Genomic DNA, 26,487 nt, shown 5'->3' on the forward strand with positions numbered 1-26,487 from the left:
TCGTCTTGCCTAATATTGGGATGAGGGATGAGACGATTACATTGTACATCTATCTATGTGTATATCTATTTAAATGACTCATTCAGAATTGAAATGTTTCACTATTGCATCCAAAGAGCATGTTGAAAGTCCATCATTGTTATTCAGTACAACAACGTTAATTGTTTCGTTAAGTTCGCAGTGTGGGCGTAATATTATTGCGAATTTTTCATTTTTATGTAAACCATTAAATTTTATCGAATACAAGATAATTGCGTAGATAAGATAAGAGTCGACTTCCTTCATTATATTATTTAGATGAGTTTTTAAATATGTATGTACACGGTAATTAAAGTGTTTGCGACACTATTTAGTGACGTTTTGAAATGTGTTCTAATAAAATAAAATAAAAATAAAATTAAGGTGCATCATAAAAACACATTTCAGACATTGGAACGAAAAGTTTGATGTTACTCTTCGAAGGCCGCAAAAATATGTGACACGCTCTTAATTTTGCTGCCCTCGTTGTGTAACATATTATTGCATACTTAGGTATTCACTCAAAAAATGGGTATGCACTTTTTTCAGCTGTGTAGACCAGGGATGTTACGAATATCCGCATCCGCAACCGCGGAACTCCCGCATTATTTTCAACATCCGCATCTGCATCCGCATCCGCATAAAATCGATGCGGATTTAATGCGGATGCGGATGTGGAACATGTCGGTACAGGAACGTCTTAGCATCGGCGTAAGTGCTAGACTGCTAGGTAATTTAGTCATTAGCCAAAAAAAACCTATTAGAAATGAGCAGTCAAGCGTGAGTGGGACTTAACGTACGGAACCTTTGGAACGCGATTTCGACTCGCACTTGGCCGGTTTTTTTAAATAAAAATTACTAAAATGTAATATTTGACGTTTTTATGTATCTATCTTGACATCCGCATCCGCATCCGCGGATGTGAGCCTTGAAAAATCCGCGTCCGCATCCGCTTCCGCGGATGTCAAAAAATCTGCATCCGCAACATCCCTGGTGTAGACGCTTAATAAACCCAGTGAAATATAACAGTAACCCAGAAATCGAAATAAAATAGATCTGGAGTCATACATTTCATCTGAACAGGGTGCCTAGCCTACATTTGAGGGCGTAGCCAAGATGTCAAACGTTTGAGTCCGAAGCGGACGAAACTGTAATCTCTCTCTCTCTAACAGTCAGAACTATTCGCCTGTTGACAAGCAACGGCCTAAGATAGGAGTACGCTCTTTTCTTTTAAACCAACCACCAAGCAACCAACCACCAACCAACCACCAACCCCACCAACTTTTTAAACGTAGGTAAAGTCACATAAGACTTTTTCGTCACAGCGACGTTCGTCTAGACTCCGTTCAGCAGACGATAGCGACCGAGAAGAGCGAAAAGCGTGACGTACCACCGTCGACAGTTAATTGACCAATTGTGGACCTTACACCAACCATTATAAGGTCTACAGATAGTCAGCTAAGTGTGTTGGTGTTGGTACGCCGGCTGACACTTTGACTAACGAGTTAAATCCGGTACATAATGCGTACGACTTTTGTACAAAAAATACGCATGTACGACATGCGTCACGTTTGGAATTTAAGGCGCGATAGAAATAAGTAGTGGCTGCGGCGAATGTGTAGCAAACACAGAAATATATTTTTTTTTTGGTCTTGTATTGTCAATTCCTGTGCTGAACTCCACTTCACCTTTACTAACTAGAATACATAATTACATACATATATGGTACATGGTTAGCAGCAGTAGTTGCTAAGCGGGCGAGGTGTTCAAAATAATCTTGACGCGGCTTTATTGTTCAAATACAAATACAAATACAAATACAAAATTATTTATTTGTCCAACATAGGTAATAGGGTGTTACAGTTCAGTCAGTTTCACTATGTGGCGCCTTACGGTATACAAATTTTGAGAGCATGCATGTCAAAATATAATGGGTATTTACATAAATTATTTACAAGTCCTTATCATCTAAAAAAATCTTTTATTGAGTAGTAACTCTTTCGAATCAGTAGCAGTTTCAAGGCTTTTTTAAACTGATTGAGCTCTAGTAATTGTATGTCTTGTGGTATTTTATTAAATATTCTTGGGGCCATTCCGACCACATTTTTTTGGAATAGCATCGTTTTCGGTACGATAGAGTGTAATATTTTACCCCGTAATCGTGAGCTTTTAAAGTTTAAGAATAGATGGGAGTTACATTTCACAAAAACACACATTTCAAAAATATATAGGCTAGGAAGAGTTAGAATCTTAAGATTTTGAAAATAAGGCTTACAAGATTCCTCAAAGCGAATACCACACAAGGATCTTACACACTTTTTTTGAGCTAGAAATGCCATTTCTCGGTCTGTAGAGTTGCCCCAAAATATTATGCCGTATCTTAGAGATGATGTTACAAAGGCATGATAAGCGGTAAGCACTGCAGATGGGTTAACCCTTTTCCTTAAATTATACAATGCATATGAATATTGGCTTAATTTCTTACATATAGAGTCAATTTGATATTTCCATGTCAGCTTATCGTCTACATTCAATCCTAGAAATTTGGTCATATCAGCCTCATCAATTCTTTGTCCCTTATAAGTAACATTAAGATTAGGTGTATAATTAGTCCTTTGTTTAAATGTCATAAGTTTCGTTTTGTCCAAATTAATTTTCAAGTTATTATTCCTTAACCAATCTATAATTTTACTTAATGTTTTATTTTTATTTTATTTTTTTATTAAGAGAATAAGAGCGCGTCAAGGTAATTATGAACACCTCACCCGCTTAGCAACTTTTGCGGCTGACTGTAGCAGCTTGTAATATGGTAAGTTGGTAACTATAAATTTCCTACAATATATTAATTTTCACATGCTGTTATAACAGTGTACGGTGTATTTCCCATTTGTCCCTCCACATAACGGCCACCGTATAATAAATATACATGAAACGGGGACACGTGGTGTGAAAAATCTATTCCCAGCACTTGGCGGGGACAAATGGGGATATACAATGGAATCGAGCCCAATTTGTTTTGGAAATAAACCCCATCCAAAGTTAATACAATTGAAACAGATTTAACCGATATCTTCACGCTTAAGTATGTATTTAACATTAAATTTCATACGTTTTTCTGTAGTATAAATGTAAAGACAATGGCGTATAAATGAATTTTCAGTTTATTTGTATTTGAACAGCAGGAGAGAAATAATATAATAAGTCAGTCGAACAACACATAATGCAGTGCTGAATTTTAGTAAGTTCCTATTATTGTGACATTACAGAACAATTCGTAAGACTCTTACCAATGAGTTTTTCGGAACTTATGTACGAAACATCATTTGATATATACCGGTCGCTTAATGGTGAAGGAAAACGTGAGGAAACCGGACTAATCCCAATAAGGTCTACTTTACCCTCTGGGTTGGAAGGTCAAATGGCAGTCGTTTTCTAAAAACTAGTGCCTACGCCAAGTCATGGGATTAGTTGCCAAGCGGACCCCAGGCTCCCATGGCCCGTGGCAAAAATGCCGGGATAACGCAAGGAAGAAAAATAGTTGGGTAGTTGAACAAATAACTCGTATTTGTCAAATCACAATGGTTCAAAGTAAATAACCACAATTGGTTAACAATGGGTGTCGTCATAACTTGGAGGAACCGTTGGGATAGTCCTATTACATATTATCATTCAATGAGTTTATATTGTCAACTGGCTGACTACGTGATTTCTCTCGTTATATCTTTTTAAACGCTTTTATTTAGCTTCACTGCGTATATTTGTATATAATACGTGTATGTATGTATGCTTCAAATCTTAAGACGAAACGACGGTTATATATGATTATGTATATGATAATTGAGATGATTAAGGTATATAAGGTGATAGATGGTGTGGCCATATATTTATGACTAGGTACACTTTTTTTAGATATGGGGATTTTTATATTATTTCTACTCAGAATCACGGGCTCTTTCGATCCTAATAGAAATCCGTTACCGTCACACAAAGTCTATGAAAAATGGTAAAGGAATGGAAATATGTAAAAATCTAGAACATAATTCCATAATCGAAATAAAGTGAAGTGTAAGTACGACATTAAATAAAATGGCCCGTATATTAGTCATATATGTCTTGAAAACACATAGCGCATGTGTTATTGTCTACTATATTTATTTCAGTAAAATTATGTTACATTTATTAGCATAACTATGACAACAATGAACATGTCTTTGTCTAAATCATTAATAATTATAATATATTAGTGGAATGTACGTAAGAAAGAACCAATATTAGACAGTTATGAATGAACCCTTATAATATAATAATATGAAGCTGCTATCAGTTAAATACAGTTAAAAAAGTAGGTAAGTCTTAGATTCATATATTTAAACAATATACGATTATAGACGAAACAGATACGTATGTATCTGCCAGTAAATAATGCTTAACAGTAAACAACTTTACATATAAGTACATCTACAGTATATTTAATTTAGTTTGCTTGAGTAACTTTGTTAGCTTACTATGTAAAGTACTTACAGGAATGTGAACATATGAGTTTCAACAGCCTGGCCTTCCGCCCGGATTTCCTGCGATGATCTAAAAAAATCTTGACTAAAATAATAACGTCATTAAAGTTTCGTGATCTTACAACACGATCTATTTAGTACTCATAACTTAAAGTGGGCTTCATGATATACATATTTGATTGTGTGGTTCCTTCAATCCTTCATTCTGATCCGACTTAACGGTCGTTTCATCATCCCTATATTAATCATACGAAATAACTATGTCTGTCTGTCCATCTGTCCTTCTTCACGCTTAAACCGCTGAACCGATTTAGATGTTATTTGGTATGGAGATAGTTTGAGGTCCGTGGAAGGACACGGGACAGTTTTTATCAATCATCATCACCATCATTATCATCATCATCGCAATTCGCTCGTTGACGAAGTCGCGGGCAGAAGCTAGTGTAAGGGTAAAAACACCAGAGCACCATTTTAAACAATATTTATTAGGGGATCACAATAATAATCAGAGTTTTGGACTTAGGTAATACGCGACGCCGTCTAGGCGCAAAGACCGATCTTCTAGATGACAGACGTCATAGTGCTGTCGCAGAGGTTATTGTAGTGATGTGAAGACCGCTAAATTACGATACCGCCTTTTAGCTCGGCCATCGCCTGACCCGACCGGCGCCCCGAAGGTCACTGTCATCAGCGCAGCCACTGAAGTCTGCCACAGCCAACGCAGTCGCAGCAAGCTGGGTCTTCACCAGGTGGATGTAGCCTCCACCAGTTCAATATTCTGCGAATTGAACAAGCACCTTTTACGCTCAGCCGATATACAAGCCTTGGTCCTTTTGAATAATTCGACTCGAGTTCCGTTGAAACGGTCTATTTCGTTATTGTCAACTTACACCAAGATATTTAGTTCTATTTCAGTCGAATTGGAGTAAGGGCTTAAGCCGACTGAACCAAATGTAAGAAAGCATGACCAGGCTAAGTACCAAATAATCCGTGGTATGAGAGGTGTTAGGATATGCAAGTCTGCTCAGCACTTGCTTGAAATACACAAAAGGCTTAATTCACGTGCATATGACACCAAGAGGATATAAATACCAATTAATTAATTATGCAAAATAATAAAATATTGCGATGAGCGTGACATCTAGCGGCAGGTAGATAAACCACCCCCTTTTTTGTAACACCATCTAACATAAATTATTTTCTTGTGAATAACGTCATATAAATTTGAAGGATTTATTAGATTTTGATAAATTTCTAGCATGTATACCCATGCAGCTAACCCAAACCTTCCATTGAGCGGTGCGTTCATACTGACCGCTTAACGTAACAATGACTATATGTGTCGTTTTAAAAACAAAGACTTGGAACAAACTCACAATTGGCTTCTCCGTTGTAGGATGTAAGACTCCCTCGCATGCACGCACAAAAATGCGTACAACTCGTGAGAGGCTAACATGGGACCCGTCTCATGCATGTGCGGAGCTGCCTAGGCTAGGACACCACTGCCCTTGTAGGCGCAACGACCGTAGAAGTCAGCCCTTCACGATAAGGTTGTCACGGAGCCCGGTGCACGCACTCGCTCCAACTGGGTATTTTGAACAGGCACTCCCTCCAACTCTACTGGATCCGGTACTTCGCCAGCGATCCCTAGAAGGTATAAGTGCAAGCAACCCTTTCAAGGTAACCTTGAGATCATCAGTCTTAAGGTCATTAAAATATCCTTTTGTAAAGAAGGTCTCAAGCCAACCTCTCAAGGTCAACAACAAATAGTACGATACGATATAGATAAAACATTTATCGGTAGTAGAAATAATGTTCCTCTTAAGGATAATATCATATCACATGCAATGGTCCGCCTCTTAAAGCCTGCACTGCAGATACCAGGAACAAACTAGACTGTTAAAGATAGTCTTGTATCACATGCAATGGTCCGCCTCTTAAGGCCTGCACTGCAGATATACCAGTAACAAAATTAGCCTATTAAGGATAAATAAGCTCACATGCAACGGTCCGCCTTTTAAGGCCTGCATTGCAGCAAATACCAGTAACAACCATCCTCTTAAGGATAGTCTTATATCACATGCAATGGTCCACCTCTTAAGGCCTACACTACAAATACCAGTAACAAACATCCTCTTAAGGAAAGTCTTATACCACATGCTATGGTCCGCCTCTTAAGGCCTACACTGCAAACACCAGTAACAACCATCCTCTTAAAGATAGTCTTATGTGACATGCAATGGTCCGCCTCTTAAAGCCTACACTGCAAATACCAGTAAACAACCATCCTCTTAAGGATAGTTTTATATCACATGCAATGGTCCGCCTCTTAAAGCCTACACTGCAAATACCAGTAACAACCATCCTCTTAAGGAAAGTCTTATATTACATGCAATGGTCCGCCTCTTAAAGCCTACACTGCAAATACCAGTAAACAACCATCCTCTTAAGGATAGTCTTATATCACATGCAATGGTCCGCTTCTTAAAGCCTACACTGCAAATACCAGTAAACAACCATCCTCTTAAGGATAGTTTTATATCACATGCAATGGTCCGCCTCTTAAAGCCTACACTGCAAATACCAGTAACAACCATCCTCTTAAGGAAAGTCTTATATTACATGCAATGGTCCGCCTCTTAAGGCCTACACCGCAAATACCAGTAACAACCATCCTCTTAAGGATGTCTTATATCACATGCAATGGTCCGCCTCTTAAGGCCTACACTGCAAACACCAGTAACAACCATCCTCTTAAAGATAGTCTTATGTGACATGCAATGGTCCGCCTCTTAAAGCCTACACTGCAAATACCAGTAAACAACCATCCTCTTAAGGATAGTTTTATATCACATGCAATGGTCCGCCTCTTAAAGCCTACACTGCAAATACCAGTAACAACCATCCTCTGAAGGATAGTCTTATATCACATGCAATGGTCCGCTTCTTAAAGCCTACACTGCAAATATCAGCAACAACCACCCTCTCAAGGATAGTGACAAGCAACAGGCCGCTCCTTAAAGCCTCTGTTGCGATTACCGGCGCCAGGAAGTAGCCTATTAAGGATAGCATCCCTTGCCAAGACTAAAGTAACAGCCCTTCTTAAAGAGCACATAATAATTAAAGCTCTATAGCAGACATTGAAGAGAGTAAGTAATATAAATAAAATAATCACTCAGTTCTCAATCCGAGTGTCTAATAAAATTAATCAAGCACAATGTGTTTATTTTAGTCGGCAAACCCGTTAACAAAACACATAAGTATGACAACAGTAACCCAGTTCTAAATCTAGGATAAAACAAAATCACAACTCGATTCCAAACTCGAGAGTAAGTAATATAAATAAAATAATCACTCAGTTCTCAATCCGAGTGTCTAATAAAATTAATCAAGCACAATGTGTTTATTTTAGTCGCCAAACCTGTTAACAAAACATAAGTATGACAACAGTACCCCAGTTCTAAATCTGGGATAAAACAAAATCACAACTCGATTCCGAACTCGAGAGTAAGTAATATAAATAAAATAATCACTCAGTTCTCAATCCGAGTGTCTCATAAAATTATATCTCAGTTCCTAATCTGAGAATATACTCGTAGTCAGTTCTTAATCTGAAAACGGTACCTGAAATAACAGCATTTGCCCTTAACATGGGAAATATAAAATAATAAGCAGTTGCTACTATGCAACCAATTGTAAATGATCATGTGCAACTTGGCTTGCCTCTTCCGTGCCCCTAAATAAAGGCAACACTCTTACTATACCACATTGAACTACAGTAGAGCCTGAACAGAAGTTCATGTTATAGAGGTTCCTCTCTTACCCAGGTTCGCCTTATCGAGGTTTCACAAATTGTATTTTTCAACCATCATGAAGTGTATATTGATAATGACCAATCAGTCAAATCATGGCACATATGCTTAAACCATAAAGCTTCCAATCCCAAGACACACATGGTTGATTCAACACATCATCATCCAGGTTAACTTATACCTGCACAAAACTAAATAATTTTGTTAAATGCCATGCAAGCACACATTGTAAGATAAATGAGTTCATAACATAATAAACCACAATTTATGCATTTTTCAAAACAATGAAATACATATTTAGTGAACCCACAAAATTTGTGAAACATATTATTATTTATAACTTCTGATTTATGAAACCCAGAAGTAATAAAAGTGTACTGTTTATTAATGCAAACGGTACCATAACACACTACAAGTTCAGACGAAAACCGTCAATAACTTCAAACAGTAGCTCATGACATGATATTCTTCGGTCAATGTTCATTAGCAGTGAATGGGTTAAAATAGTTATTTGGAAAGCTTTAACCAAGCTATTTACCTTCGTTTAATATTCACCCATAAAACACTTATCGGACTGGAACGTTTAGAGTCCAGTCGCACTTGTATGTAAAAGACATGTATCATGTAGACCGTCAATATCCATATTGACTCCTGAAAGTATTTACCTCGCTTACCATTAGCAACAACCTGCTTTACCAGTGTCATACTCAGCTCAGTAAATATCTTGTTCAATAAGTCCATCTCTTTGACAAGATTTTAACCTTGGAAATTCATCAAACTTCATCAGTAATAAAGTTTTGTTATAATGAAATGCATCTGAAACATACTGTTAGAACACAAATGATTATCATTGTCAATAACTCAAACACTTGACAATGTCATGTTAATAAAACTTTCATTAGTTTGGTAAGTCTGTTTAAATATATGTCTTTGGTTCATTTTATAACATGACATTTTGTGAAAAATATTTGCAATGCAAACTTTAACCAACATCCCAATGAACAAAACAACAACCACAACATACTAAAAGCTGTATGCAATTAATTTGTACAAACATTTTATTCATAAGATTTTTCATACATAGAACCAATCAATAATATGTACAGACAGAAATTGTCCATGTACATCATCAGTATGTCTGCAACTTAATGTTAATTGCGAGAATGCATGAGGTTATATGTGATATGGACTGTTTTTTTAAATTATTCAACCCGAGGAGGCTCCGGAAACATGGAGCGACTACATTTGTCACAGACAATACTAACCAGCTACAAATAAATGTCACCTTTCGCTTATTCACAAAGCGCATTTTACTAACCACACACAGTCAATGTAACACATACTGACCGTTAGTATACATGTACAAAATGAACAAGCATTTTATTTCTAAATAAATACCTCATTTTCCATGACATCAGAGATTAAGTATCAACATATTTTCTCCATATAATGAATTAGTTGAACACTTGGACATATTATACCTGGCATCCATAACCAACTAACTTTGAAATATTATCCATGTCCATCCAGGTTCATTATAGAGGCCTGACCCGATAGTCACTCTAGTGCATTCAACGACGGTATGGTCGTTCAATTCAAGAATCATTGCTGTCAAATTTCTGGAAATTACATAAACCAAAAACACACCAACAAAGCATTATGTCAGTTGCAATAAGCATGTGTAATATCATACACACACACATATGAAACAACAAGTAATTTCTCCTTATTGTTGTTGTAACCAATATTCCAGTGTTTTTGAAAACTTGTAATCTATTTTAATTTGACTGAAAGGATAAAGTATTAAATAGCACTCATTGTTAATCATGAAAGCATAATACCAACATACATATAGTATCAATCAAGGCTAAGTTTACATTACCAAACTTGTTTTGTATGCTTTTTACTTGAATGTAAATTTCACCACGACACAAACTTAGAAAATGATCATAGCATTTTGTTAATATGTCATGTAGACATACTTAATCACATTATGTTATGTATCTGAAAGCACATAGATTACAAAAATAACACAACATATAAGTGAGGCAGTGAATATTTACCACTATGGCCCCGGAGCACTGTTAGGTGTTGGATCGACAGACTTCTTACCTGAGTTAACTTTTACCTGAGTTACTCTATAATCCCAAGGATTTATTTCATTCATACCAATATCAAAATTCAATTGTACCTAATGGTATCTGTCAGCTTATGTCTTGTGATCTTCTGCTGTGAATATTGTAATACATACATGCCAGCAGCTTTATTACACTGTCAATATGTTTTATTTTTGACAGTCATGATCATTGATGTACATAAACTGAAATAGGTATCTGAAATCAAACACAAAACACACAAAACACACGGCAAAGGTACGATACGCCAGCCAATAGCCGGCACAGGTTAGTTTTGTAGGCTATTCTTGTAGGTATGATTTTGACACCAATCTTGGACTTTGTATATTTAAGTCCCTAACTGATGAGTGGTGTTGGTGCATTTACTCATTACAATCAGATTAACGATCAGAACAATGAAACAAGGAAGGACTACGCGCGGTAAATTTCGTAATGTCAATTTCGACAAATTATATCGTAGTAGGCGGGAATCCACTATCGCACTTCTGAAGCTGTAAGGGTAAAAACACCAGAGCACCATTTTAAACAATATTTATTAGGGGATCACAATAATAATCAGAGTTTTGGACTTAGGTAATACGCGACGCCGTCTAGGCGCAAAGACCGATCTTCTAGATGACAGACGTCATAGTGCTGTCGCAGAGGTTATTGTAGTGATGTGAAGACCGCTAAATTACGATACCGCCTTTTACTAGTTTTATATATTTTCAGTTCTATTGCATTAGTTACTCGTAATAATGGCAACCATCGAAATTGTCATAATACTCATATATATATATAATTATATTAGCTTTATTTTCCACACAACTTCTATATTATTATTTTTTTTTCTTTTTGTTTTAATTTTTGTTATGTGGCCCGTCTATGGGTAAAAGCCTCCTCCATTCCTTTTTAAGACATTGTTCTCTTCTTGGCTTTCTTCTCTTGCTTTTATTTTCACCGTTTTCATTCCTTTTATTATTTTTACCTGACTGCCAATGAAGGGTATTGTTTTTAATTATTTCCTTTTCATTTTTATTTAATGGAGGGTTTTGGTCATTATACCCCACGGAGACCAGCCGGGTTGGGATATTATTGTTGAATTGTTGTTTTGATGTTGTGTTTGATTGTTGGTTGCCGGTGTCTGCCAATTGCTATATTCTATATGTGTTCTTTTCAGACAGGGAATATGCCCCTGCTCTCATTATCTCAAAGGCATTTGGATCTTCGGGGTGGAAATAACCTTCTCGCTCCCATTGCTTGTATTTGGTGATCCCGACTCGGACCTCTTGCGTTTATCGGATTCTCTCATCTTGCCTTTGACTACCACTTTGTTATGTTGAATGTATGCAACGTTCCCTTTATCTCTTTCTTGTTTACTTTATAATACTCATACTCATTTATTGATAATATTCTTAAAATATTACATGTCAACATCAGAAAATACTAACAATAAATACAATAAATATATAATATTACCTATTACCTAGTAGCTAGTATAATTACAATATAGAGTAAAAATATGTTATTCTATTTAAACTAGCAATTTCAATAGGTACTGAAACCACATCTAATAAAATTGTACGTATATTTCTGGGGTTAGAAAGCCAAAAATTGGATTTAACCTAGTCTAGGTCTTGCACAACTCTAGCCTAGGCTTACAGCAATAACCTAAACTTAGCACCTTGACCTCGAGGAATTCCTGAACCATCGATAAAACCGAGCTAGAGTACCGCATCGACTAACCGATTAATTTCTATTGCTTATTGTTCTAAAAAACACGCAAACGCTGACCTTGCCTTGGGATTTCTCCTAGAAAACCAGATAACAAAGCGTCCACGTAAACTCTTACGGCATTAACAGAAAGTCTATTTTACCTTGATTAGTCCGCAAAGTTTCTGTGGTTTTGTCAGTCTGGTTGAAAAGTTCGTGATCGATCGTTTCGATTTGTCGGGAATTATACAAACGACATAACGAGGACGTCTCCTTGGCCGTGACACTGGCCGTTTGTGGCGTTTGTGAAAGAAAAACATTGAAAACTATTAGAAGCTGCCAATAGATAATTCATTTGAAAATAATAGAAGAAAGACTACAAAGCACAGGGAAAAACATCGCTTTAAGAGCCAAACGAATATGTGTCACCTCGGTCCAGTGGAAAAGACAGCAACGCGCTACTATTTCATGAGTTATTATTAATTATAATATATGCACGCGTTGATGTATTTTATGTTGAGATACTTACCAAATTTCCTTTAACCATTTGGGTTTTATAGCAGAAACAGTATTATTTTATATGGCTCGTAGAAAAAGTGAGTCGTGTGTATACAATAGTGATATACTCAAGCTTTTCAATCGCGTACCTTCATTAGGCCACTCAGCAAGTTTCGTGGCCTAAACTGTACTCGACTGAAAAGCTCTCTATTATATCACGATTGTATAAAACACTATTAAAGGGCTAGTAGCCATACGTCGTCCTTAATCAGGTGGGCCGTACGATTATTTCCTACCATCATGTGTAATAAACAATGTTTTATTTTAATTCTGATCGTAGCCAGATACATGTTAATTGGAACAAAGTTATGTCCGTGTAGTTAACCGTAATAACCATAAATCCGGCATACCGTAACTTCGCTATAAACTTTTAACATTTAACTTGATGCGGTTACCATCCTTCGAGGTGTCGTTAAGCATTTCGACCTCGTGGAAAGGCCACAAAAGAGAATAATGAATTATATAGACTGCCAATCTGTAGGGACATTCTAGAAAAGTGTCTGGTACGCGGCGCAATTTTTTTAACACTTCTGATAAAGCTAAGAAGCCGATATTTGACACGATAACGTAGCTATTTACGGTATAAGTATATTAGTACAGATATCTGCTGGTTTACGCGTCACGTCGCCGACAAAGTAGACCTTTTTGTGGAATGCCTCTGTACAATTTCACACTCCTCATAAAAATATAGGTACAGAAAGGTCATGCAAACAAAAATTCGCCGCGCACGTAATACTGACATTTTTACCTTTTTCTTTCAATTATTTTGATAATGCCAAATTTTTCGTCGGTTGAGACTTGAGAGTGTTGAGACTCAGTGAGATCTGAAAGATCCTTCTAAATATATTAGGTAGTTCTGTGATTTCTCCTCGGTTTAAAGCCGTAATGTTTTTTAGTAAGCGTAGGAAGCAACTTGGTGTTGTAATTAAAGTAAAGGTCAAAGAATGATAAAAAATAGGAATTCGCTAATATCACGCCTGATCACTCCCATTGATAATTAACGTAACTTTGTAGGGATAGTCCTCATTAATGACTTGTCTCTGGCAAGTATAATATACTTATCACAAGTCCGGTTTAAATACCAGAAATAACAGAACTAGCTTATACTCGTTTGGCATATCCTATTGTCCTAGTTCGTTGGTCATTCAGAACTAAACCTTGACTGTTTGTCAATACGGATGTTTTTAGATTAGTCAGGGTATTCCTGATTTAGATTTGAAGCCCACAAAGCTTGATTGGGGGCAATTTGGTACAAGATCACGGAATACGAAACTCAAAGCGGAAGTTTTGGTAAATAGAACAGGATATAGGGAATTAATAGTCGATCGTTTGACTACTGAGGGCATATTCGAAGTTTACAAACTTCAATTTAATTTGTTATTGATATGATAGGAGTATGAATATGAATGACACGTCTCGCAGTGCATTTCAGACGCACGAAATTCAAATAACCATTAACCATTTTTGACTTTGGAAACTCTGAACTTTTCGAAATTACCTGAAACACACCTTATACATTTTTCACCATATATCTGAGGTAAAGTGCAATTATACTTTTGATCAATTGTAAACTCTATGCAGTTGATATAAGGTCCAGTACTCAATAATCTGGACATTTCTGCAGCAACGGACGGTGGTCGTTAGTTACGATCTTTTGTAACGGAGAATACTATTGTAGACCAATTCCAGAGCTATTGCTTCTGGTCGTTGAACTTTGAAGAATTCACTAATGTCTATAAACGGTCAGATACTATAGACGTCGGACAGCCTATTGAGAAACTGATTTAGGTATATCTAAGAGCAGAGGCGAGTGGAACTCGACGCGAATTTCATAAAAGTATGACGTTTAAAATAACCCTTGCACAGTCTGAGCATCAAAATCACTGCCAACTTAGTTTGGTTCAACTCTAGCTCTAACTGACATCAAGCCAAACAAACAACTTTGACACCAGTGCTCGCACTGTTAGTGCTTGAGAAAGGAGACCTAGGCTCTCCGAAACTCCATTAAAAACAAGTGTGTCTAAACCATAAAATTATTCAATGTTAGTATGTCTCACAAGTTCACAACAGTTTAAATTCATATACTCGACAAGTTTGTTTAGCTCTATCTTGGCCTCGATTAATTCAGACTTCTACCAGATTATATACTCGTTGACGCTAGTCAAACAAGAATAAACACGTCAAAACATCCGTTACTAATTGAAATTGTTTCCTCTTATTTGTGTCACAAGAGAACATGATGATTTTAGTAACAAAACTTCCGTGAGACTCAGACATATCAAATATATTAAGAACGGGTCACCCACGTCACGTATGTTAAGTCGGAAATGTCGAGCGTTTAATGTTTTATTAGATCATGATGATATCGTTAAGCCAGAGAGCAAGTTTTTAAGAATATTCGTAGAAAATATCATTACTCGGAAATATCCGTAGAAATATGAATATTAGAAGGCATAACTTATCGCGTGACAAATAGCAGGCCAATTAATACTCGTTGTTTTATACATAATTATAATATTATTTTGAAGGTTAAAACGCCTCCTTAATATAAACATAAAGAATACACCGGTTTTCCACTTGCCCGAAATACAAATTAGTATGAAATAAAACTATTAAAACGGATTATTGGATTAGATTAGTGTACTTTTTCTCAGTCACCCGTTGACCACGAACGCTGTAAAGGGTTCCAAACGTCGGGATGTAGTATAAATTCATATACGCGATATAATCCGTTTTAATAGGTAGTTTTATTTCATGAGTAACTATCGCGGTAACCGAAGACAATATTACAAATTAGTAATTAGTTATTAGTATGTGCAATAAAGTATATACATATGTATGTATCTATGTATCTATGTACCTACATACATACATATATTGTATATGTATATCTCAAAAAGATGCCTTCTATCCATATTATAATTTATTATCAAATGTATCTACCTACCTACTCTTTTATAGCTAAGAAAATTGTTTAAAGAATAGATGACGATGGCGACGGACTACTGACGACTGCCAAGTCTGTGCTTTACTATGTTTCGAATTACGCTTCATTCCAAAATTTGCATAACAATTTGCTAGGAATTGGAAAATACCTATTTCTATGTTTACTTTAAAAATATCGGTCTTAAACCCGCTGTTACAAATCACTTTGTTTTCAAATCGATACCTACTCGTTTCAAACCATTTCAAAGAGCTGACTTATTTGAAAAGCGGACCGATTCTTTAATTTTCGACTGACAGTAGCATATGTTTCTGGGAAACTACCATGACTCTCAACAGTGTAAAAAAGGAAATACAATGCTTTGGAATCATCAATTGTTATTTAGTTTACCTTATTCTTGGTGTTCGTAATATAACTAATGGTTTTACCGATTGCGGTTGTAAATTATACGGCTAGACTTAGATGTTTTCTACGAACGCATTAACTCATACGTATGCTGTCGTACATAATTAAAGTTTTCCACAGTTAGTTACAAGATTATGCATAAAACCTACGTTGCAATAACTCCCTACAGCGCACTGCTAGATTATTTCGAACCCTTTCTAATGTTGTTTCGTTTGGTTGTTACAGAGCGAGTCGAGCTACACATCCTCGGAGGAGGGTTGCGGCGGCGGCGAGCGGCACGCCGTGCTGAGCTACGAGCAGGTGTCGCGGCTCAACGACGTCATGGACGAGGTGGTGGCCATCCACGGGCGCGGCAACTACCCCACGCTGCACGTGCGGCTGCGGGAGCTGGTGGCCGGCGTGCGGGCGCGGCTTGAAGCCCCCCAGCTCGCCGGCGGCGCCGGCGTCGCCGTCCGCGACGTGCGTCTAAACGGCGGAGCGGCTTCTCACGTTCTTGCCGATCGCCCTCAGCCCTACTCCGACATCGACCTCATTTTCACCGCCGACCTCCCCACCGCGCGCCACTGCGACCGCGTGAAGGCCGCCGTGCTCGGCCACCTCTCCACTCTCCTGCCCCCGGCCACCCCTCGCCGCCGCGCCCCCACCGCCGGCCTAAAAGAAGCCTACGTCTCCAAAATGGTCCGCGTCAACTCCGACGGCGACCGCTGGTCGCTCATCTCCCTCGGAAACTCCCGCGGACACAAATCCGTGGAGCTCAAGTTCGTGGACACCATGCGACGTCAGTTTGAGTTCTCCGTGGACTCGTTCCAGATCGCGCTAGATTCGCTACTCGCGTTCCACGAGTGCGCAGCGCTACCCATCGGCGAGAACTTCTACCCGACCGTAGTCGGCGAATCTGTGTATGGAGATTTCCGTGAAGCTCTGATCCACCTAACGGAGAAGTTGATCGCGACACGCCAGCCCGAAGAAATACGCGGTGGCGGCCTGCTTAAGTATTGCGCGTTACTGGCTAAAGGATACAGGGCCGCGCGGCCGGATCGCATCAAGACGCTAGAGCGATATATGTGCTCGCGGTTCTTCATCGACTTCCCCGAGCTCGGCCAGCAGCGCGCCAAGCTCGAGGCGTATCTACGGAATCACTTCGTCGGGCGCGAGGAGGAGGCTCTCAAGCACCGCTATTTAACGCTGCTGCACGGTGTAGTTCGCGAGTCGACAGTGTGCCTCATGGGCCACGAGCGGCGGCAGACGCTGGCGCTGATCGAGCACCTGGCGTGCCGGGAGCTGTGCGCGCGGACGCCGGTGCTGCTGGCGCCCGGCGTGGGCATGGGCGTGGGGATAGGAGTGGGCGGCTACTACGTGTGCGTGTGCGCGGCGTGTGCGGCGTGCGCGGCGTGCCCCGCCTGCGCCGCGTCCTACTGCCAGTGCTGCCGCCCTCAGCTGTGCCCCGCGTGACCGCGCTAGACCACCGTGATCAGAGACACGTGATTCTTACCTTCTTTATCGATCGATGAATTTAGTGCCAAATGTATATAATAAAAAATATATGTATATGTATGATTCACTGTCCTATAGGCGAGTGTATATAATGTGTTATTAATTACGCTTCGTATTCTTGGCTGGATTTTTATTAGGAAAAAAATGGGAAACACCAAAGCGAAAAGGACAGGTCGGTAGACTTACGCTTCTTTGGCGATTGCGAATATTTCATTAGATAGAATCGAGTGGGCGTCGAGCACTGACGCCGAGCCCGCTCGACTTGCCATTGAACCTCGCGGCCTTCTGAGCCATATCGGTAGCTTCATGTGGAGACAATTTACCCTGTGTCAATTCGAAGTTGCTCACTTTACTAGTACACAGATCAATTCTCACCAGTCAATTCTCCCGCAAGGCCTCCACGGTAGTATCCTGGAATCTACTAGCTAGTCACTACTGATCACCAAGGCTTGGTGAAGAGTTTAACTAACTCTGATTGGTTATGATGGCAGTATTACTGACTATTAGTGACCTAGACTACCAACCCCGTACTCGTTTGCTAATAATTCTAATCAACTATTGTAATGTTAGCTAGAGAACTAAGCAGAACGTATTTAGCCAACGCTTGAGGTCAAACGTGGAATAATTTCTAGTCGTACTCCTTTCGTGTTGATAATTTAATATGTTAGCAGTACGAAAATTATTTTCCACGAAATATAATGGACGCATTGTTAGGAATAAGTCCGAGTCGATGGTCTGCCTATAAAAAAAGACTAGTTAGTTATTATTAAGCTTTTTATGTATAAAATTGTCTCCATAGTTTTAGTGGCATGTCTCTCAAAAAAAAACCCGCTCAAATGTCAAAGGCGTTACGCCTGACTCGAGCTTCAACTAGGACTGCTTTGGAAGATAACGATATTTCAGCAGCAACTAAAAGCTAAATAGAAACAAGTCCGGCCTTGTCGTTGGCCTTGAGAAACGTTTATTCGGGTTTAGGGACGTACGAACGTCGTTAAACAAGGAATCGCAAATGCAGACAAGGAATTAGGCATAGACTGTCCCCGCGGGGATGGCAGGCACGGCCGGGGCGCACTTTACGACTAGCCTATCGCAAAGCAAAGAGGTTAATGCGCGCCCGCCTGCAGCGCGAGATGTACTGAAGACGTATTTTATTACTATGTATTTATATAATATAACGTGTATACATTTGTCTTGATCGCTCTAGTATTGTATACGGCTTGGCATACGAGAGTAACAAATTAAGTTAATTATAAAAACAAAAAAGAGAAAAAGCAAAAAAAAGACTAAGGTGTGTACAATATTAAAGTCCACTCTTGTTATTAATAGAGATCCATTTATGAATATTTTAAGAACATTTACAAGTACCTACTAGAAGTCACGTCGAGAGCGTACTTATGGCGTTTCAACTTTTAACATTTCATCAATTACAGTAAATATTGTAGGTGGTATGAAAACATGTGATTTTATTGTTGTAGAGTAACATACTGTTGTCGATGATTATACTTACATACATTATAATGTAGATTAAATCCAATAGAGAGATGTACTATTATTGTTGTATTTTAATGATATATAGATATACGAATGATTGTGTAAACTGTGTCCGGCCAAACGTGCATGTCTTAGATATTTGCCAATGCATATTCAAATAAAAAATATATGTATACACATTATTGCATGGAACTCTTGAATAGGAAGTAAGATGTTAACATATTTTTGATTAGTCGAAACGACATCCAGAGGAATCAAGTACAATGGCTCCTAGAGTCACTAATGTTTCGGGCCTCTTCCACGAGGACGTATGCGACTTTGCTCACTATCGAACCAAAATTTGAGATCTCATTTTTTTATTCCCTCAAAATATTTCGGAAATGTAAGAACATGTTCAATTTATTTTTAACTCGTACTTTGTACTGTCCGCGGCCCCTGTCAGGGTCAACACTGGATTCATGAACTTTTAACCTGTCCGTTTTAAAGTGGTAACTCTTAAAATAAAGTGTAAGAGAGGGTCTAACACGAATATCGAAATTTCGTTACCGGCCTTTCTATTACTCTTGTATATTCGAGCAATAGAGAAGTAGATAACGAAATTTCGATTTTCGTTTTCCGCGTTAGGGCCTCTGTTATCACATTACAACGGCGGGAAATTTACAAACTCGTAATATCAGACATCTACTAATATTAAGGATAACAAAACTTAGTAAATCTTATCGAATCCAGTGTCCTGTGGCTTTTGTCTCTTGTCATCTTGTCATGACTTAAGAATCACGAATTATAAAACGCTTTTCGAATTTTCAACATTTTAATTTACGAGAGGTGTATTGATATTATAATATATCAAGTATTTAGAAACGTGTATATTTCCTAAGTCATTGAGGGTGAAGAGGAGGAAAAAGGTCCGTAGTCTCCCCGCATTCGTGTCAGTTCTCAAGTCTAAAGTGTCATTATTATAGGTAAGGATTTCCGGGTAAATTTCAAAATGGCCGTCTCGAGAATATTTTTTGTTTTTTGCTCATTAAGTTTAAGGAAGGAAGCATGCAGCTAAGGAATAATTAATATTGAAACGCTTTTAACCATTATTTAGCCAACACCCCCGCAATCCATCGTGGCTATTTGTAAAGTCCAGATATCACTGTAAAGTCCAGATATCACTTTACTCAGAGCAATCACCGTACAACTGTCATGGTTACGAGCATAGTTTTTATATTGGCGAAATTGTTGTATAAATTTAATCTTACAGCCTTGACGCTGTCAAAATTGTCCCACTGGAGACATGCCATTTCTTTTTAAACTGAACTGAACTAGATAATGATAATTTCATTACGAAGTATCTTAGAATAGACGAACGCAGTGGGACGCCGGACTAGTCTGTACTTAGAAGTAAAACAAGTACATAATTATAACTAACTAAATCTAAACCATATTCCATTTGTACCTAATAAGAGTGAATGTAAGTTAATTATCACTAGTTATACCTCTCGGAATCGAGACAGGCGTCTAAGTTGTGATTTGTAGTCTTTTCGACAGGTCTTTTAACGTTATCTATATTGAATATTATCATATTTTAAATAACTGTGATTATTATATCTATATTGTAATCTATTATTGGCAGTACCCGGTATGAACTACCTCCTCGCTTGAACTAAAATTCTGATAAATCGTGCTTGTATTGTATTAGAAAATATATTTTATTACCGTTGTACAGACTCAGATGATAATTCCATACATTGTAGGTTTCAAATAGTGCAACTTCAGCCTTTTTGGTACATGGCTAACAATAACTGACATTTTAATGCAGTGCAAAAAAATATCCATTGATACATACGAGTAGTTTGAGCCGATTTAGAGAATGTTTTATATCCAGGAACTACTGTTGTTTAACTGAAAATAATGTATTTTACGTCACCCTAGGCCCGTAAGTGGGATTTTCTTCCCGCCAAGGCAAGACGTAAAACTTTAGACAAACCACGGGTGGTAATTCATAATTCACGAATTCACCTCCCAAGGTATGTAATGTACTATTAAATGATATCTAAAAGAACAAGTAATTGTGGTATTTTGATTAGATGAATGAGTTTGCGAACGGCGATGTCAATGCCATTGTTCAAACAAAAAAGAAATTACAAATTATTCGGCCAGTATTTTTAAAACTGAACTTTATCACTTTGACTTAAAAATGATTACATTCTGTAATACATGTTGTGAAGGTTGATTACAGTAATCAACTTTCAAGGTCATATCTGGCACTTTGCACTAGATTAATTTCAGCAACAGCTCTTCCGTAGAAATATTTCGTGACGCTTCCATGAAACGGTCTAAATATTTTGGAAATGTTTTTGCAAAAGAGAGACATTGCGGTTTATTATAGGGTTTTATTTTTCTAAAGTTACCATCAGTTTTCAGCTAGCCTTTCTGTGTAATGGTTAATTTTATATTGTGCACGTCATGGCGTCTGCGTACTGAGTTTGTTTGATTATTTGTATATATTGTAGGGGTAGACAGATATGAGGCGATATTTGTTTGACCTGTGAGACGAATTGTTTTTCTCGATTTCTTTCTAGAATGGATTAGCCGCTCTGAATATGTTCATTCTCGGCAATCTACGTTTTTACTTTAACTAAATCACGAGTTTTACTGTTAAAGTAATATTCCGTATGATATTCTCTTGATCTGTGTCGTAATATAAAGGGGTACTTTGTAACGCAAGCACGTTTGACGTGTAAACCCGGTTTTGCATTTAAAGTAATATGATACCTATACGTTGGAAAACGCTATTAGCTCCTTAACCGATGCATTTATATCATTTGCTCATTACGCAAAAAGCTTTGCAATTAAAATTCATAATTTGTCATTTTAAAATTGATTGTTAAAGCCAGTTTTGGAAGCCGTGATGGTATTTGATCTGTCGGGGCCCGATTTAAAAAGGCTATAAATGATGAATGTGTTTAAAACCGCTAGGTAAATACGGTATTGGGTTAGAGAAGGGTTTGCGAGTTGTAAAAGTATTCTTTAGTAGTGTAAAGTACGCAGGCGCCTAAACAAAGGCGTGGCTTCGTGGAGTTCTTGATTGAAACAAATGGTAGCGACACGGTAAAATGCCACTTTATTAATGACATGCACCCGTACCACGAGTCACTGACATCTACGTCAACGTCTACGTAATCTACTTTATATACATCTCGCTCACACTAATATGTCAATACGAGCAAGATGCATAGAACGTAAGTTACGTTCACACGAGCGTTTATGTCAGTGCCAAACAGCTGGTAGTAGCCACAATGGCACAGATCGTATCGTTGCCGTTTGGCACCTTGGCTGGGTTATTCGTACTACTTTTTGTTAGTGTTGCCAAAGTACAAGGTCAGCCAGGGCAATTGCAACTAGGGGGTAAATGCAACTACTCTCAAAATACAAGAAGCTAGTCTAGAGCTAGAGAAAGCCACTTATTCCATGGGTGAACTCTCAATAGAGACATCAGTCATAATAATGACTGGCGAAAGTGTGCCATGAATACAAGTGGCTTTAGCTGTAGAGTTATTCTATTTTTAGAATAGTTTAATTTGCCCCATAATTCCAATTGTCCCGGCTGATCTTACCCATTTGTTTCCTACGTTTGAGTATTGTAATAACAGGATACGCATTTGATCTGGTTATGTACATATTATGATTGTCAAAAGCGACGTTTAAAGGTTGAAGAAATGTCACTTTTGACACTGACAGATAAATCCATAACGAATCCAGACCAAAATCATAACTTGTTACTAAAATCAGATTACGCCTCAAGGTCTTATTTGTCATAGGACTTTTAAGGGCCCGGGGACACTTTCGAGCGTCGGCGTCTAGTCAGCGTTATGGAAAATGGCGTTGCGTCGAGCAGCAGCCATAGAGTTGGCTAGACGCCGATACTCGAAAGACGCTAAGTGTGCCCATACCCTAAGTGTAAGGCCTGAGTGGACACTCGAAGCGGAGCGTTCGGCGGGGCGTGCAGCGTAGCGTCGGGCTCACAAGTAATTTAAGCGGCGTGTACTAAGGCCGCTCCTATACGCTTGCATTTGTTTAACATGCACGCCGCACGCCCCGCCCCGCTGCACGCCCAACTCGAGCGTCCACTTAGGCCTTACACTAAAAGTGTACGGATAACCCAACTCGGTGGTTCCGCAAGCCACGCAATGCCGACTAGTCGCTCATATGTTACCCGCGTCGGTCGGCATACAGACTCTCTTTAAGACATACGAGTAGCCTAGCATATAACCTAGTTTTATCAAATATATTTACATACTTAGTTATTACTTTCTTCCGTCGCCCGCTCCGGGCCGAGCTACACTGTTGTTGCGATGTTTAATATAAGTACTATATTTGTGAGGAGTTTTAAGATTGTAAATTTTACAGAAAATTAAATAAAAATGTTGTGAAAATAAATTATAAAAAAGTGATAAACAGTGATGATTGTCTTTTATTTTTATCCCGGATATTAAAGGAGCTTATTACGAATGTAATTTTAATTACCTTCACTTCAATTATACGCTGTGAAACTGTTTTGTTTAGGTATAGGTATATATTTACTTCATAATAAGCTCTTAAAACGATAATAATGACAATTAACTTTAAAAACTATAAATACAACATAGGCACTGCAATAAAACTGACCTGACCTAAAATGTTGTTTATGCAAAAAACAAGCATTAATTTAGTACTCTTACCTTATCTAGTCGTATTATAGGTACATATACATGTGTAGGTCATACAGAGTTACAAAGCGTTTTTTTGCGTATAAGGTAAACATCCTAATAGTATGTATGTATGTAAACACTTTATTGTACATAAGACAGGTTAAAATACAGCGCGAAATATAGTACGCGCCAGCTTGGAATTAAGGCTGAAGGGACCGTGCACTGGGACATTTACCTTAGATATTTATATTAAAAAGAAGCCGATTATGCTGATTATAAGTACAGTCAGCATCAAAAATAACGTATAACTATGTCGCCAGCATCCTTGGTATACAATGCCTCAAGGGCCTATTTTAGATTTAAGCTAGTTTTTAATTTCTTTTAGTAATACACTGTATATATCTTGTTTGTAAATAAATGATTATATCACTATATGCAATATGTCTATATGTAGAACAATTAGACAGTGGCAGATTTGACTTTTGATGCTGACTGTATGTACGGTCACGTGTGAAAATATCGATACGGACAAAGTGTCAAAAGGGATAAGGCTGAATGAGATGTCTTCCTAAGATATTGACAGCTGTCTTAAAACCCATACGAACACCGCGATAAAAAAACGCGATTTCTTTGGGTTTGTCAGAATTATTTCGATTAGGAGTAGGGCGTCCGCTAGCTGGCGCGGTTGCACGGAGCGGCTGAGCGGCTTAATGAAAAAAAACAACGGGTTGCACTCAGGGAGTGCCGGCAGAAATGAAAACTTAATGACTAGTGCAAAATGCACTATGTATATTGAGGTTAACGCCATCTAGCGTTAGCGTTAATTACTTGAAACCCCTAAGCACATCACTGTTAGTACTCGAGTTATATTAATACCAGTTAGAGCGAAACTCACTAGATGGCATTTAAATCAATAAAAAGAAAAACTCAATGACATTACATGTAACAGTTTTTCGATCAGGTCACGTGTCCGTCTTACGCTGTCTCGAGTTGAACGTTTTCCCCACCTCAAAAAGTGCACAGCGCCGCTAAAGAAGTTCTCACTTCAATAATATGAGCGACGCTAAAATGGCGCGGACGCGTGCGTATGCGACGGATTTTACTTACAATATGGCAACCGCGTGCGTACGTACGTCTGTCTGTACGTCCGCTCCGTGTACCAGCGCCAGCAAGCGACCGCCCTTAGTTGACAGCTAAAGAAAAAGAACGACTAGCATACAAGCTTGTATAAAAAATTAAGTACTTAGTGTTAGCTTGAAATCGTACATTTATGTAATAGAAGTTGTACATTTTTATTTTTATAAGTCCCTATCTCGTTTCTGTTACCGTCACGGTTCTGACCTAACCGTTATAATAACGTTACTATTTTTTTCTACTCCAGCACTCAAATGTGTCAATTAAATGACTGACAGTGATATCTAAAGCAATGTCATTTGAATGCTTTGTCTATAGGCTCATAAGATGACTGCTAGCAGTCATCTTATGAGTATAATACAACTGCTTTATTTTTTTTAAAGATACAAGTTCCGATCATCTTGATTGAAAGAGGTATGTTTTCATTTACAATAATAACTCTTTTTTTTTTTAAATAATAACTCTTTTTTTTTTAAATAATAACTCAATTTTTTTTAAATAACAACTCTTTTTTTTAATAATAACTCTTTTTTTAATAATCTCTTTTTTTAATAATCTCTTTTTTTTTTTTTTTTTTTTTTTTTTTTTTTTTTTTTTTTTTTTTTTTTTTTTTTTGCTGCAGCTGTCATAGAAAAAGTAATGTATGCAACAGCTCATAATTGGTTCTTAAAATTCTCGGGTCTTTTTTTACAAAACTCGACTACGTCTCGTTTTGTAACTTCGACCCTTGAATTTTAAGAACCCTTATTATATCACTGTTGCATAAACTACTATATTGGTTGAATTCGAAATTATAGTAATTCTGATAGTAATTCATGGCCACGTTAATAAGTAGCCAATTATAGTAATTATCAAACAATGCATTTTATTAAACGCCTTATTTTAACAAGCGTTGTTTTAACATTAATAACGTATTTATAGCATTATGTTAATGTTACGTTAATATTTATGAAATAAAACGACTTTAAAGAATTACTAGCGACCTGAACCGGCTTCCTCAAGAATCACTCTATTGATATGTGAGAACGTCATGAAAATCCGTTCAGTATAGTTTTTGAGTTTATCGCAAACATACAGACAGACAGACGCGGCAGGGAACTGTTTTTAAGGTGTATTGATATCGCCTAATTTAAAATACATTTCGACGTTTCGAGCTACTTCGAGCTACTCGTGGTCAACGAGCAGACAGAGACAACATATCAGTTAATTAGAGTTTTAAGTTAACTTTGCACTGACTGCAATGTAATAAAGTGAGGGAGTGTCATTATAAAGGTATTTTCATAGAAATTTGTCATTGTCACACTTTCGTCGTTCCAAATGACATGCAGCGTTAGCCTGGTCCGACTCTATCACGGTAATTAAAGAAAATGTACCTACAGGGTTCGAAATTATCCAGATAAGTATAGTCTTAGATAATTATCCCAGGTATGGGTGCTATATTGAATTTCTTAAAATTTTTTGATACCTAGTACAAAATAATGATTTTTTGCTATGTACAAATAAAAACTGACCTATTATTGATTAGTTTTTTTATTAACCATTGAAATATAACTTAGTCAACGTTCCCAGAAAATGTACAAGCTAAGAAGCCGATATTTAGCATGATAAAATTTG

General features: G+C 37.8%; 1 protein-coding gene across 2 annotated transcripts in view; it reads left to right on the plus strand.

The window, feature by feature from the left end:
- LOC134649566 (terminal nucleotidyltransferase 5C) overlaps window positions 1-18,557 on the plus strand; it is a 313,102-nt gene extending 294,545 nt beyond the window's left edge. For both annotated transcript variants that reach the window (XM_063504362.1, XM_063504363.1), the window contains one exon: window positions 16,301-18,557. In XM_063504362.1, coding sequence (XP_063360432.1) covers window positions 16,301-17,527 — 1,227 coding nt within the window. In that variant the 3' untranslated portion in view covers window positions 17,528-18,557. The remainder of the gene's footprint in view (window positions 1-16,300) is intronic.
- The last annotated feature ends 7,930 nt before the right edge of the window (window positions 18,558-26,487 follow it).

Source organism: Cydia amplana, chromosome 7 (genome assembly GCF_948474715.1).
Source record: "Cydia amplana chromosome 7, ilCydAmpl1.1, whole genome shotgun sequence".
In the NCBI taxonomy this organism is placed as follows: domain Eukaryota; kingdom Metazoa; phylum Arthropoda; class Insecta; order Lepidoptera; family Tortricidae; genus Cydia; species Cydia amplana.